General features: G+C 35.0%; 1 protein-coding gene across 2 annotated transcripts in view; it reads left to right on the top strand.

Moving 5' to 3' along the window:
* The window catches only part of LOC306863316 (arf-GAP with GTPase, ANK repeat and PH domain-containing protein 3-like), a gene marked incomplete at its 5' end in the record, with an annotated part of 172,460 nt that overhangs the window by 75,158 nt on the left and 80,498 nt on the right, over positions 1–16,804 (top strand). For both annotated transcript variants that reach the window (XM_079406570.1, XM_079406569.1), the window contains 6 exons: positions 836–923; positions 8,985–9,070; positions 11,834–11,975; positions 12,355–12,489; positions 15,501–15,628; positions 16,232–16,387. In XM_079406570.1, the coding sequence (XP_079262696.1) occupies positions 836–923; positions 8,985–9,070; positions 11,834–11,975; positions 12,355–12,489; positions 15,501–15,628; positions 16,232–16,387 (735 nt within the window). The remainder of the gene's footprint in view (positions 1–835; positions 924–8,984; positions 9,071–11,833; positions 11,976–12,354; positions 12,490–15,500; positions 15,629–16,231; positions 16,388–16,804) is intronic.

The following is a 16,804-nucleotide window of genomic DNA, read 5'->3' as shown; positions in this document are numbered from 1 at the left end:
ATGCTTGGTAATTGTATAGACTGTATGTATATTGATTGTGTTGATTTAATTATTGGTAGTATAATGGTATAATTTAGCTGCCAGACCAATTAAATAAAAGTGAAATGAAAAAGTGTAAATATAAGTTTGAAAAAAATGGATGCTTTGATATTGATATAATGGCTGTGATTAAATCAAAATCTAGGTGAATTAAACAAATGCTAACAACAGCTATTAAATGAAGTTAAATGGGAAAAAGTGTAACATACTTTTTGTTATTGACATTTTGAATTATTATTAATACCTTATCACCTTATCGGTCTTTATTTGCGCTCACCTCATCGTTCCTTTTCAATATTTGTTAGAGGAAGTCCTTCATCTCCAGTGTTTGAGGAGAAAGACCGCTAAATCTGTCCTCGTTGTGTTTATAAAGCTGTCTGTTCGCAGCTGTGAGGGAATTATGCGTGCGGGAACAGCCGTCATACAGCAGACAGACAGGCAGAACAATTGCGTCAGGTGTGAGGAAACTCCTGAAAGTTGCTTCCTCCACGCTTGAGGTGTTGTTTGATGACGGAAGGGATCTCGACTCGTTAGAAGGAAATCCTGGATGCACAACGGATGTTCTCCATCTGTTGATAGTGAATAGTTGATGAAAGTTATTATTGTCTATTAGGCAAATGTTAACAAAAACACTTAGAGGACCTTTAAGTTTCATTAGTAATTTAATATCCTGAAATGAATTCCATTGATTATCCTCCAGACAGTCATTTGTTTTTTCTTCGGTTTGCTTTATGCATCCAAACACTGTTGTTTGCTGCTCTGTTTTGGCCTGACTCATGTCTGTTTCTGCATGCAGGGCATCGTGGGAAACCTGTCCAGTGGGAAGTCGGCGTTAGTTCATCGGTATCTGACAGGAACATATGTCCAGGAGGAGTCGCCCGAAGGTGAGTGAGCCGCGGGGAGGGCCGACTACAGAGTGTTTGTCAGGGCCAGTCACCCAACAAGACCTCCTGCCGCGGAGCAGACTCAGCTGGCCATGAATTTGTATCGTCTCATATGCTCATCTGTGCACTGCATTTATTTATTTATTTTTATATGAACAGATTATTTTGGCAGCTAGAAATGGCCTGCAATGGTTTTGGGTTGACACTGAGGTTAAAAGTCTTTAGAAACATGCAACAAGCTTCAGTCAAGATCTTCTTTTTATTTGTATTTATACGCTACCTTTCAAAAGTTTGGGTCAGTGAGATTTTTTTTTTAATAGAAATTAATACTTTTTTCAGCAAGGATGCATTAAATTGATCAAAAGCGACAGTAAAGACATTTATAATGTTATAAAACATTTTTATTTCAAATAAATGCTGTTTTTTTTTTTTTTACTTTGTATAAATGTGTCCACAAAAATATGAAGCAGCACAACTTTTTCAATATTGATAATAATCAGAAATGTTTCTTGAGCAGCAAATCAGCATTTTACAATGATTTCTGAAGGATCATGGAGTAATGATGCTGAAAATTCAGCTTTGATCACAGGAATAAATTACATGTTCTAATGTATTTAAAAAGAAATTAATCCTTTTGAAATTGTAATAATATTTCAAAATATTGCTGTTTTTACTGTTTTTTTTGATCAAATAAATTCAGCCTTGGTGAGCATATAAGGGACTTCTTTCAAACACATTTAAAAATGTCACTGACCCCAGACTTTTAAACAGCAGCATATTTATTTAAATAAATATTCTGGGTTCAGTGTATGTAATTAAAGGGATAGTTCATCCAAAAATGAAAATTTGATGTTTATCTGCTTACCCCCAGGGCATCCTAGATGGTGACTTTTTTTCTTCAGTAGAACACAAGCGAAGATTTTTAACTTAAACCGTTGCATTCTGTCAGTCATATAATGGCAGTCAATGGGACCCACGGCTTTGAGAGTCAAAAAAACATACACAGACAAAACCAAATTAAACCCTGTGGCTCGTGACGATACATTAAGGTCTTAACACATGAAACAATCGGTCTTTGCAAGAAACAGAACAGTATTTATATAATTTTTTTACCTCTGATCCACCTCAATGTACAACTGCCCTGAGCGCGTTCATAACAGCCGGCGCATATACATCACTTATTGTTTAGATTGCTTCCGCACATGCGTCAACTATGTCAGAGCACGTTGACGCGTCATCTTAAGCTTAAGTACATCGTAGACCCATTGAAACCAATGGAGCTACGATCAACTTGGGCTTACGATGCTTTTGGGAAACGCAGCCCAGGACGGTTGGACATTGCGGTGGATCAGAGGTAAAAAATTATATAAAATAAATACTGTTCAGTTTCTTGCACAGACCGATTGTTTCGTGTCTTAAGACCTCAGTGTATCGTTACGAGCCGCAGGGTGTAATTTGGTTTTGTCTGTGTATGTTTGTATTTTTTGACTCTCAAAGCCGTGGGTCCCATTGACTGCCATTATATGACTGACAGACTGCAACAGTTTGAGTTAAAAATCTTTGTTTGTGTTCTACTGAAGAAACCTACATCTTGGATGCCCTGGGGTAAGCAGATAAACATAAAATTTTCATTTTTGGGTGAACTATCCCTTTAAGACCTTGAGTTGTTCCTCAATTTGTAATAGCAAAGAAAATTGTGTTGATGGTAATGCTCTTACACAAGAAGCCTATGGGGCAAGATTACCTTAGAATCAATGATAAAAACACAGTTTCGAAAGTATCCCCATAAAGCAAACATAATATGTCTTAACATGAGTCTAGTATGATAAAATCACTTACCAGCCTTTCCTGAGTAAGTTACATCCAATTTTATCATCATATCATATCATATCATTGTGAAAGGTTAACTAAAGGATTGTATTTCATGTATATTATTGATTTTATGTATTCTAGCAGTACATTGTTTGTCTGCATTATTGTAAATGAGATGTTTGTTGTAAATTAAACCTAAAAATGTATTTTTTAGTGAGAGTAAAAATAATTTTAAAATGTTGACAGTATATTTAAACTTGCATTAAACCCAGAACATGGTGAATAATAGCTTAAAACGAGGTAAAATGTTGAGTGTTCTGGCCCGGTGGGTTTTGTTGGATGCCTGTATGCACGTTGTGTTTCTCATGAAGGACGAAGACGCTCAGGAGCCTGTTGTGACTTGTTTTGAATTCGGCTTTCACAGTTCAGTCTCATTCAGTCAGATTCTCTGCTTCTCTCTGACTGAACTGGAGCGTCGATGTGGAATAATGCTTGTTTCTAATGCAGTGAGAAAAATGAAAATCAATGAATCGCTGTGGGATTGTGAGATTGGTGTTAACACACACCTGAGTACTGAACTTCAAACACCACCCTAAAAGATATTTGTTCTTCTATAATAGAAAATACTACAAAATTCAGGAACCGTGCATTAGAGAACATAAGCTCTGCAACAAGTTATTTTTATTGATTATATTCATTTATTATTAAAAAAGAATGCCAGTCAGTTTCTGTAATAAAGCCTTGTGCTCTGACGTCTCTTAGAGAAAATACTATGATGGTACCATGGTTTCCAGTGATAAAGTGAAGTGAAGTGAAGTGACATTCAGCCAAGTATGGTGACCCATACTCGGAATTCGTGCTCTGCATTTAACTCATCCAACGTGCACACACACAGCAGTGAACACACACACACCGTGAACATACACCCGGAGCAGTGGGCAGCCATTTATGCTGCAGCGCCCGGGGAGCAGTTGTGGGTTCGGTGCCTTGCTCAAGGGCACCTCAGTCGTGGTATTGAGGGTGGAGAGAGCGCTGTACATTCACTCCCCCCACCTACAATTCCTGCCGGCCGGAGACTCGAACCCGCAACCTTCGGATTACAAATCCGACTCTCTAACCATTAGGCCACGACTTAAAGCAATGGGTTTATAAAAGATACACTACCATTTAAAAGCTTGGGGTTGCTCAAATTTCTTAATATTTTTGAAAGAAGTCTCCAATGCTCAGCAATGCTACATTTATTGGATCAAAATACAGTAAAGCAGTAATATTTTGAAATATAATTACAATTTTCATAATTACAACTGTTTTCTATTTTAGTAATTTTTTAAATGTAGTTTATTCCTGTGATCAAAGCTGAATTTTCAGCATCATTACTCCAGTCTTCAGAGTCACATGATCCTTCAGAAATCATTTTAATATGCTGATTCACCGCTCAAGAAACATTTCTGATTATTGTTATTATCAGTGTTAAAAACAGTTGTGCTGCTTTATTTATTTAATTTTTTATTTAATGGAAACCGTGATACTTTTTTCAGGATGTTTTTGTTGAATATTTTTTGATAATATTTAATATTTAATATATATAAAAAGAAATTGAAACATTATACATGTCTTTACTGTCACTTTTGATCAATTTAATGCATCCTTGCAGATAAAAGTATTCATTTATTTTAAAAACTTTAAGACTTTTGAATGGTAGTGTATATACCATAGTACTACCATGTTTTTCGGTAATATGCCAGTATATATGGAAGTACCTTGGTATTACTACCTAAGACCACCACTTTATTATTAACCTCAAAGAATACCATGATAGAGCTGTAGTACATGTTCAAAAGCCATGGTTTTAATGCAATTTCATATCCATAGACTATGTAAGCAATGAAGACATTTACTCAGACTCTTTCCTGTTTAGTCTGATATTGTATTGTTATATAAAGCAATTGCGTTAAACGAGTGATTAATGCAGCTGTGATTCCCGCTGCATGAAGCGTTTGCAGACGTTCCCAGGTTTATTAAGCGACTCTTAATTGAAATTGACCTTAATTTGTAATCTGTCATTGGCTCCTGCACAGACGAAGCTTTGAGTTCCACGCCGATGCTCCGCCTCTACGATTGCTCCGTTGTTGCCATGGCAACAGAGGGTCAGGTAGCCTGGCCTGCCGCCGCCAAGCGTGTCATCAATCCTCAGCGTTTACTTTTGAGTGACGGCGGAGAGATGAAATGTTTCTGCCCTCTTGGCACCAGCAGCCCCTCTGAAATCTAAATTAGAGATTAGAATCAGAACGACGGATTCCTGAAGACCCAAACCAGGGCTGAATTTCAAAAGCGTCGCGAAAAGTCTCATACACCTCTGCCGGCGACAGTAAGACTTGGTACCTTATTGTCATTTTCTTTTTAGCCTTTGCAGCAAAAACTGAGAGCTGAAAAACATCTATTTTGCACGGCTTTCTGCCAAATGTCAGAATGAGCAGGAAACTTTGCTGAAGGGATTTTTGTGCTGTCCTATCTTGACAGGTTCAGACATGCCCTTACTGGCTCCAATGCAATTATCTCCTACTTTAAAAGCTTCAGTGAATGCGCTAGAAAAAAGCTGTTAAATTCAATGCTTTTCAGTTAAACAACCATTTTTTAGTGGTGCTTCTTAATGCAAGCATTATTGCACTTAGTTTAGAGTTGTGAACTAGTTGATTCCTCAAATATTTTGGATTGTGGAACTACCAAAATTGATTTTCAGACCAATTTCAGCTTGTTTTGCATGCAAGCATCACTTGCATTTTCTTTAGTAAATAAATAATTTTTTGCAGTAGGAATGTGCGATATTGACAAATTATTTAGTGTGTTTTTATACCTTGGCTGGTTTAGGCCTGTCATGGATAAGTAAATATGACACTAAAACCGCTGATTCGCAAACATCTGTCTTTATGAATGAATCATTGAATTACTGACTCAAATGTTTAATTCAAAAACAGATTCATTCAAGAACGAAGCACCGCAGTGTTGCTCTAAGACGAACAAATGTTCTGATCCGGCTTTGTTTGGAGATATTTTCATTGGCGAAACAAATAACCATTAACTGCTTGTTTTCTGAACTGTTGTATAAAGTTAATATTACATGCGCAATCATGCTCACACGCCAATATTCAGGAAAACGGTAGCCTTGCTTGTGTGATATTACTTAAAGGCATAGTTATCCCAAAAATGAAAATTACCACATGATTTACTCTTCCTCAAGCCATCCTAGGTGTATATGACCTTCTTCTTTCAGACAAATACAATCAGAATTATTAAAAAAATTGTCCTGGGGTGCGTTTCCCAAAAGCAAATATGGTCACAAGTTCCATCGTTACCAATAGAGTTCAATGGAATAATGACCAACAATGCTTTTGGGAAAACGCACCCCTGGTTGTTCAAAGCTTTATAATGGCAGTGAATGGGGGATTCCATGATTAATAAAAAAAAGTGCTCCACACGGCTCTGGGGGGTTAATAAAGGCCTTCTGAAGTGAGTTGATTCATTTGTGTAAGAAAAATATCTATATTTAAAACGTTATAAAAACCATGATATCTAGCTTCCGCTAACTGTTGTACACGCATTCACGAGATAGTGGCGTTCCAGCCAATGGCGTAGGGCGTAGGCATAAGCTCCTGTGAGAAGTGATGAATGCAGAGTGCAAAACAATGGTCACGAATTCGAAATACAAAATGAGGACTTCAAAATCTCAACCCCAATTCACTGCCATTGTAAAGCTTGGAAGAGCCAGGGCATTTTTTTTTTTTATATAACTCCAATTGTATTTGTCTGAAAGAAGAAAGTCATATACACCTTGGCTTGAGGGTGAGTAAATCATGGGGTTATTTTAATTTTTGGGTCAATTCTCCCTTTAACTATTAGCATATCTTATAACTGTAAAAAACAAAAACCCATACAAGGATATTTTTGCTCCCAGAACTTGAATTTTAGGGTCATTCGAACTGCATTCTAATAGGCTTCATCATGCAGTCAATGCTTTTGGCCTCTCACGATGTGTTTTAGTTTGTTTTTTGCAAGCACTCGATAATGTCAGTTTGCATATTGTTAAAACAGCAGTTACAATATTGTAGACAATAAATATCACAAACCCCTATTGTGCATATTTCTTATGCTTGCAGGTGTATTCACATTGGCCACTATGAACATATTGTTCACCTTGAAATTCTACAATTTTTTTGTTTTTAAGCTCAAGGGAAGCATTGACAAAATACAAATAGTTATGGACACAGGTGAACTAATTAAAAGTGTAGTGTTCTTGGCGTAATGGCTTTATGGATAATATCTCTCAGTCGATATGAGGTCACTAGTAGAAATCTCCATGTAGGGTCATGTTGTGTTTATTATTAACGTCCCTCACTGCTCCATCGGGCTGTACTTCAGTGCCCTCGGTGAACTTCTTAATCCCAATTTACTCCAGGGGTCAGTGAACTTGGAAGTAAGGATTTGCTATGTTGTACGAACTTCCGCAGGTTTTAGTCATACACTGTGCAACAAGCATTCAATCATTATATTTATCCAATAGGAGGTGCTCAGAAGTGTCAAAGCTCCATTGTGCATTTCCCAGAACAAAATAGAGTTAAAGTAAAGGGAGGTCATGCACTGAATGAACTGAACGCTGACTACTTTTATAGTGAAATGGTATGCATTATGCTGCATTGTCACATTTTCTCATCACGTTGCATGTCAAGGGTGTCCAGCTCTAATTGCTCTGCATTTTTTATTTGATTTTGTGTAATACCTTTTATCTTTCATTTTTGGCAGTCAGATCAAATATTGAATCAAAACATGTTTCAAAATAGTCACTTCATGTTTATTCATCACACTGGAAATGGAAAGTCAAGTTATGTTCATTGCATTTTGCACAAATTAGTCACCTCATGAACAATGCTCACATAATCAAAGTAGTTCAATCTATTTTGTGTTTATTGCTTTAATAAAGATTTAATTATTAAAAGGATATTTTCATTTAAAAATTGATTTAAAAATAAATGTGTATGTGTATATACTGTATGCATGTGTGTGTGTGTGTGTGTGTGTGTGTGTATATATATATATATATATATATATATATATATATATATATATATATATATATATATATAAAATGTATTTATAGTTTATAATTTATTTGATAATTTATTTTACTTATACTGTAAAATAAAATTAGTTTTGAATTAATTTAGAATTTATTTATATAAATTGAAATTGTTGATTACAGTAATTTATTATTTCAATATTATATATAATTTGTGTTTTTATTAAATACACTTTGTATTAAATAAAAAATTTTATATTTCTATTTTATATAACTTAATTTTTTCATATTTTCATTCAGTCAGCTAACATTGTTACATCATTTCTGTACCATGCCACTGTACCATTCTGTGCCTTTCAATGGCTCCTTATTTAAATTCCTAACACTTTCAGGTGAAGTTCACCCAAATCGAGCCCTTTCCTCTCCAGGCTGTTCATATATTCTACTTCTTCACCTGTCATAATCTTTGAAGATTTCACCCTTCCTCTTTTGTCCTCCTAGAAGATAAGTAAGGCAAATTTCATTCGGCTTCACAAACTTTCCTACTATAAAAAAAGTGCAATTTAATTTGAGAGAATCTCAATGGCATCAAAGTTCCATCAGCTTTCAGCGCCAGCGGCTGCGAGGAAGGAAAAAAACACATCTGTTGAGAAGAGAATAAATGAAGGGTGAAAAATCAAAGTCTCAGACTCTCATCTCACTGTTGGTGTCGAAATAACTCAGATTTCGGATAAGGCTTGCCTAATTTCATTTGTTGGCTTATATTTCTTTTTTTATCAGTGTGTTAACAAAGATTCCCGTGTTTCCATGCGCTGTATAATGAAGCAAGAGCAATGGGTGGCGCTCTGCTGGGTTTAATCATTAGTCATGTTTAGACATGCAAACACATTCATCCCAAACACTCATTTACACACTCACTAACTCATTCACTCTTTCTGTCTCTTTCTCCATCCCTTGTCCAACACTTCACAACTGCCAGAAGGTATGCGTAAGCTGAAAATGGGAAATGTTTGTGCTATCAGATTGATGCGGCTAGAGGGGGTTCCTCAGGGGTGTATCTTCAGTCCCTTAATCTTGATGGCGTTGACGTCAGCGGCACACTGCCTGCTGGTAAATGAGCTTTAGAGACGACCGTGCTGTAGAAACAGGATAATTAATGTTATTCTGTGTTCTTGTAGGAGGGAGGTTTAAAAAGGAGATTGTGGTGGATGGACAGAGTTATCTCTTGCTGATCAGGGACGAAGGTGGCCCGCCAGAACTGCAGGTAAGACACAAGTTAAATATGAAATCAGCAGTTATTATAGTTAACCAAAACTAAAATTAAAACCATAAAAATGTTACTTGAAATAAAATAAACATTAACTGAAATAAATATTAATATATTAATATGTATTACATATATAAATCATTTTAATTCAAGTAGATGCCAAGACAACATTTTAACATTTCAATTTAGTATAAATTGATGTACTAAAATAACTAAAAGTACAACTGAATTTATTTTTGTTTGTCATTTTAGTTCTTAAGATAAACTTATTGTATTTCCAGTTTTTGTTTGTTTTAAGTTTTATTTTAAAGCTTTATTTAAATTATCGAAAGGCAGTTTTAATAGTTTTAGTTAACAATTAGTTAACAGCACTGCACAAACCTATAAACTATATAATACTGTATAATACCATATATAAAAATACTATATAATAACTGTATAAGAAAAATATATATCATAACATAAGTTAAAGGAATTGTTTGTTCAAAAATTTGAATTCATTAATCTTCCCTCATATCTCATGTGTGTTCCAGCAGGTATGACGTTATTTCTTCCGTGGAACACAAAAAGAGATATTATGCAGAACGTTCATGCTGCTCTATTCCATAGAAAATTGATTGTACAACAAACTATAGTGACCAGTGGCTATTGAGGTCCATAAAAGGGTGAAAAAGCACCATACATGTGTTCATCATGACTTGTATTATAGAGAAGGACCAATTTTAAAATTAACATTTCATGTAAGGTCATGTAAGGACGTCTAACTGTAGCGTTTGTGGATAAAAACTGTTTACATATTTCCATGTAAAGTACTAGTAATACCCCAAACACCTTAATTATCTTGTTCAATTTACAGCTCCAGGGCTGCATGCTGACGCGGCGCTACAATAATTGCTGATATCCGAGAAAGTGAGATTTTTCGCAAGTTGAGAAAAGCAGAGAACTGTCCAAATAGCTGCCAAAATATTCCACAAATGTGTCACCCAGTCCTCATTCCCCCAGCAGAGAGCGGGACGCTGGGCCGTGTCGATATGAACCGTTGTACTTGCCCTGTGGGGCCCATTTCAGGCCCTATTTTCACATTGTGCTGCGGCTCAGTGTAATTATAGTCTGATGGTTCTCACGGCAGCTTTCAGCCGTGGATGAGTACTGGCTTCCTGTGTTGTGGGAATGCGGATTTCGAGTGAAACTTTTCTTCCAGTGTAACTCCTGGTGGAATTGCGGCGATAATTATTCTCTGTTAGTCTGTGTTCCGTTTAGCTGGTTTTATGGTAATGCGTAATTGATTAGAATGCAAATTACCACAAGAATTTGTCATGTGGCCCTTCAAATTTCAACCAGACGTCAATGAGTGTGTCTCAGGGCTCTGAAACAATTCGAGTTACTGGTCACCTAATTTATCCATGATTAGAATTATTGTCCTGCAGGAAATGGAAAACAAATAGAGGAATAACTCACACGTAGGGCTTCAGTAAACTACTAAAATCGCTTAAAATGACTGAAATGTACCTGCCTACACTACAAAATATAAGTAGCATATAACATGGTTCATCTGCTCAGTAGCTGTTCAGACAGATAGATAGAGGCTTATTATATTTAACGGAAACTAACTAAACAATAATAAAAGATAATAAACATTAAATTAAATTAAAATACATTTTACTAGCTACCAGGGCATAATTTATTTTAATTTAATTGATCTTGATGTACTAAAATAACAAAACAAAAAAATGATTAATAATTAAATAAATAAAATATAAAAACAAAAACAAAACCTTCAAAAAATGAAAGAAAAAAAAATAATTGCTCAAATTTGAACTAAAACGAACATGGAAAATATATAAATAAAAACTGATTAAAAATATTAACAAGTAAAATATTAACTACAATAGTGTCTTTCAGTGATACAAAAATAATACAGAAATACTAAAGATGATACTAAAATAATGCTGTGTTTATATATGTGTATATATGTGTGTGTGTGTGTGTGTGTGTGTGTGTGTGTGTGTGTGTGTATGTATGTATATATATATGTGTATATATATGTGTGTGTGTGTGTGTGTATGTATGTATATATATGTATGTATATATATGTGTATATATATATATGTATATATATATATATATATGTATATATATATATATATATATATATATATATATATATGTGTGTGTATATGGTATATATATATATATATATGTGTGTATATATATATATATATATATATATATATATATATGGTATATATATATATGGTATATATATATATATATATATATATATATATATATATATATATATATATATATATATATATATATATATATATATATATATATATATATATATATATATATATATATATATATATATATATATATATATATATATATATATATATATATATATATATATATATATATATTAGTGCTGTCAAAATTAGCATGTTAACGCCGGCAATTCATTTTTTCAGTTTAACGCGTTAAAATTGTTTAACGCATTAAAATTATTTAACGCCGTTAACGCAGGGGCGGAGCTTAGGGTTGGCCACCCCACTCATAACTGCTGTTTCTGTCTGTTTTTTTCTTGACAAGAAGTGCATTTATTCAGTCGCAGAACGTCTTTACGATCATATCAATCCGGAGACGTTTCAGACTCACTTCAGCACCAGGCGCGAATCAGCAAAATCTGATTGCTAAATCAAAAGGTGTTATTTAAATAGATGCTGAGATTGATACGGTTTTGTTGTCGTGTTTCAGTTTGCTGCCTGGGTGGACGCAGTGGTGTTCGTCTTCAGCTTGGAGGATGAGATCAGCTTCCAGACAGTTTATAACTACTTCCTGCGTCTTTCCAGCTACAGGAACGCGGCAGAGGTTCCCATGGTTTTGGTGGGGACGCAGGGTGAGTCATAACACCAGCACTGACTCTATTATTCTTCTACAGTAGAACACAGGATGCACCAAATTTGATGTGCACTGGTTTTTATTAAATCCGCCATGAAAGTCTCGCACTTAGTCATTGTCTAAAGGTGACGAAATGGTACATTCGTCTTGCTTTAACAAAGCAGCAGGATATGAAGTCTCATCTGCAGTGAGCTGAAAGACTCTTTCTTACACATTCGCCCAGTACTTGCATGCAAATTGCACTTTGATGACACACATAATTAACAATTATGAGCATGTAGATGCTGTACTGTCATTATGTGTGCCGAAGAGCTAGTTTAAAGGAATAGTACCCCCAAAAATGAATATGCTGTCTTATGCCATCATATGATTTCTAGATGCCATCAGCGCTGCCAACCCAAGAGTGATAGATGACGCCCGGGCTCGAAAACTGTCCAACGACCTGAAACGCTCCACGTATTACGAAACCTGCTCCACCTATGGTCTTAATGTCGAGAGAGTCTTTCAAGATGGTGAGATGCCAGATGTGTTAACCAGTGTCTCTGAACACTACTTTAAGTGTTTATCCTCAGGTGTGACCTTTAGGGTTGAGCTCTGTAAATGAAGTACATAGCTTGTCTTTTATATATAAATATGGATCAGTATTGGACTGAAGTACCTTGTTGCTCCTGAGAATTTTTGGTAATATTTTATGTGACTCCTGTGTAAGCATTAATAATTCTGAAGGTATTTTTGCAAAGAGGTTATAAGAATGTTTTTAGAACAACAAATCTAACCCATCCAAGCCAGTGGAATTTTATCCATTTATTCAGAAATGCATTTTTAAAAAATATATATTAAAAAAACAAACAAAAAAAACTATTCCATTTAATAATGACTTTTTTTCTGAATGACTTTCCATTATTATTATTATTATTGGTGTTGTTGTTAATACATTTACAGCAATAATAATAATAATAATAATAAACAAAATAGAATAATAAAAAAATTAAAATTATTTTTAATTTACACTGTAAACATAATGAAAACAACAATAATATTAACTATAAAAGAAAAGTTATTATTATTATATTAACAACAACAATAATAATAATTATTGTTGTTGTTGTCATTATTATTTAGACAGACTAAAACTTTTAATAAACAAAAATGAATTTCCAATAGCAATAATTAATATTATCGATGTTGTTGTTAACATAAAAAAATAATACTCAAATATTATTATTATTATCGTTATTATTAGTTAGACACCGGCTAAAACCTTTTAATAAGCAAAATGTTATTTTCATTTACACTGTATAAACATAATGAAATAACAACAATAATAATGATGATTATTCATTATTATTATTATTATTACTGTTGTTATTATTGTATTAACAACAAAAGCAGTAATACTAATAATAATTATTGTTGTTATTGTTATTTAGACACACAAACTTTTAATAAACAAATTAATTTCCAATAACAATAATTATTATCATTGTAGTTGTTAATGTAATAATAATTATAATATTACTACAACTACTTTTATAATGTTCATAAAGCATGTTATGCTTTATTGTTGTAGTCTGATTATTTTTATTATGTCAAAAAGCAGATTTAAAGCAAAAATTACATATCAGTTATCAACATTCATTGCACTCTGGTTATCAGACACTTAAAAATAGTTGGCATCATCATAAAACAACAATAGTGATCAATCTCTGTGAAGTTTGGTATTGATCATGTATTTGAATGTATTAATCTTTAAAGGTATGACCATGAAGGGGATATTTATTATTATATTATTAGTTTACTGTATTATATTATGTACAAACAGCAGATTTTAAAGATGGCTGTCAGGCATTCTGAATGCATCTGATGTTCTGGGTCCTGCTTTTATCTCCTCATCTAACAAAGAGCTGTGTTTTTACATCGTTAGTGGTTAGTGCATTTATTACGAATGATCCTGAGAAGCGGCTGGAATATCAGTTGCGCTCTGAGTTCACTGATAGCGCTCTCTTCCGCCCACTGTTGTCATGTGGCATGAATGTATCGCAGAATAAGCTACAGAAATCTGCCTACACATCTCTTTTGCGTCCCTCTAGCTGCCTGCTCGAGGTAGAGTGGTTTCACAGCACCTAGAAATACATATTACATAAGTATTTATCAAGCAGCCGCGCAGTAATCTGGTATCGCTGCTCTATATATCCGTGTGAGACTTCCTCCCGCGGTTGCAGGGGCTGTGATAATTCCAGCAGCTTTATTGCTCCGCAGTGTTGCAGTTTTCTCCGCGCTCTCCAATATCATAGTTGTCAGGATGGATTTCTCTCATCCCTGCCTTTATTGCTGGGGTGGTGACGGTTGCTGTTTTCTCCTGCGTGTAATTGCCTCCTCGGGCTGCATTTGAAATAATTAAAAGACAGAGAGGCGCTTGTTGTCTGGAGACGGTGAGCTGTTCGACTTTTTGATCAACATCATCTCGACTTTGCCGGTTCTTTCGCTTGTGCGCAGCTCGTTCTTTCTTTGTTACTTTGTTTTTGCGAAAAGTAAAAGTGAATAATGTTGAGTCACTTGTTAAACGGCTGTAGGCACACTCTAAGTCTCCAGGGTTTCTAGTTTCGTGCAGTAAATCTGCACAAAAACATTTCACAGCTGGAGAAGAAACCTTATGTGCGTCATTAGAACTGAACTGAGTTATGAACATCTGCCTACCAAAATTATAAGCACTGAATGTCATATAAATGTATCACCCTTTATGAATTATGTTTGCAAATAAATGAACTTGTAGTCATGTTTATGCTCGTAGTCACATTTACTGCAAATCATTGGCTTTGAGAGACGCTATAGGTTATTAATAAATTGTTCCCATAAGCATAGTTGGTCATATGCAGGACTAAAACAACAAAAACAGCTAGTATCTAGACTAGCTGTGCCAAACACTTTAAAATGCATTTTACAAACATGTTTATTATACATAAACATTTTTGATAATATTTCCTGAAATAAATGTAAAATATATTTTAATTGAATATTTTTTTTAACTCAATTTTCAATTTTATATTTAAAGTCAAACTAATATATACTGTTCATACATTTTTATTCAGTGTACAAGAGGTGGACAAATTCTTGCATACTTTACCCTATAATCCAAAAGTTTGATGAGATTAATTTTTTCTCTTGATTTTGATGCTTGATCAAAAATATGGTAAAAATGTGAAATACCATTACAATTTAAATTCACAGTTTTCTATTTAAATATATTTTAAAAATCTAATTTATTCCTTTGATGCAAAGCTGAATTTTCAGCATCATTACTCCAGTCTTCAGTATCACATGATGCTTCTGAAATCATTGTAATATGCTGCTTTGCTGCTCAAGAAACATTTCTTCTTTTTTGTTTTTCTTTCTATTTTTTTTTTAAAGAAAACATGAAGAACAGCATTTTTTTAAACAGAAATTTTAAATGTCTTTACTGTCACTTTTAATCTATTTAATGCACTGATTTCATAGTTGTGATATTTATGATGTGTGATTGCAGTTGCTCAGAAAGTGGTGGCGCTGAGGAAAAAACAGCAGCTTTCGATTGGTCCGTGTAAATCTCTGCCCAACTCTCCCAGCCACTCGTCAGTTCCGTCCGCGTCCATCCCCTCTGTACACATCAATCAGGTGAGTCTGGGGCGTTTGTACTGATCTAGGATCAGCCTCAGTTAGCCTAAACCTGTCCTGAAGCAACTAGCATGCAAACTGTATCACAGTTGGCTAGTTGTTATTTAGAATTCACATATTTAAGTTCTGAAAATTTACCATGGTATATTTTCCACAAAAACAGTTAATTATTTTGACTTTAAAAAAACTGTCATCACAAATAAAGTAAATAAAATTACAGAAATATTTATCATAGATTTACAGCAGTAACAATAATTGTAGTAGCTATTTAATGCATTAAAAGGTTTACTATGGCATATGTGGTATCAGGACACAATTTTATGACATCTTACTGCACAATAATTTTGACTTCACTGCTTCTATCTATCTAATCTATCTATCTATCTATCTATCTATCTATCTATCTATCTATCTATCTATCTATCTGTCTGTCTGTCTGTCTGTCTGTCTGTCTATCTATCTATCTAATGTCTGTATGTCTGTCTGTCTATCTGATGTCTATATTTCTATGTCTGTCTGTCATTCGATCTGTTTGTCTATCTATCTGTCTGTCTATCTATCTTATCTATCTATCCCTCCCCATTCCACCTCTGTTTGTTTCAGGCTGCTAATGGAGGAGGCGCGTTCAGTGATTACTCCTCCTCCGTTCCCTCCACCCCCAGCATAAGCCAGAGGGAGATGCGCATCGAGACGGTGGCCGCCTCCAACACTCCCACGCCCATCCGCAAGCAGTCCAAACGACGCTCCAACATCTTCACAGTAAGTATGAGGCAGCTAATGCAGAGCACCACGCACTCCCACTACTGAGAGTGCTGGACTTCCCCTGACTGCAGATCTCCCAGCAGCCGCTGCTGCTTTCAGACGGCCAGTGAGCTAGAGAGAAGCTGTTTCTAGGTCTGCAGTGAGTGGATCTGCTCTTAGGTCTCATCACCCCCTTCCCCTCAAACCCCGGGGCAGTGGAGGGCAAAGTCAGAGAGCGTAACGCGGTCTCTGACCACAAGAGGGAAGTACGGCGCTAAGTGTAACCGAATCCCTCCTGCCTCTGCTACCACAGAAGCGCATGACCACATGCTTTTTATAGCTACATATTTCAGTAAACGCGGGGAGGCAAGCATTAAAATGACGAGAGATGTTTAGGACAAGGAAAGGCGCTCCGATTTACGCAATTTTTTCCGC

Source organism: Barbus barbus (genome assembly GCF_936440315.1).
Source record: "Barbus barbus genome assembly, chromosome: 44".
NCBI classification, from domain to species: Eukaryota; Metazoa; Chordata; class Actinopteri; order Cypriniformes; family Cyprinidae; genus Barbus; species Barbus barbus.
The sequence above is the reverse complement of the archived record's forward strand: the minus strand, read 5'-3'. Positions and strand labels throughout refer to the sequence as shown.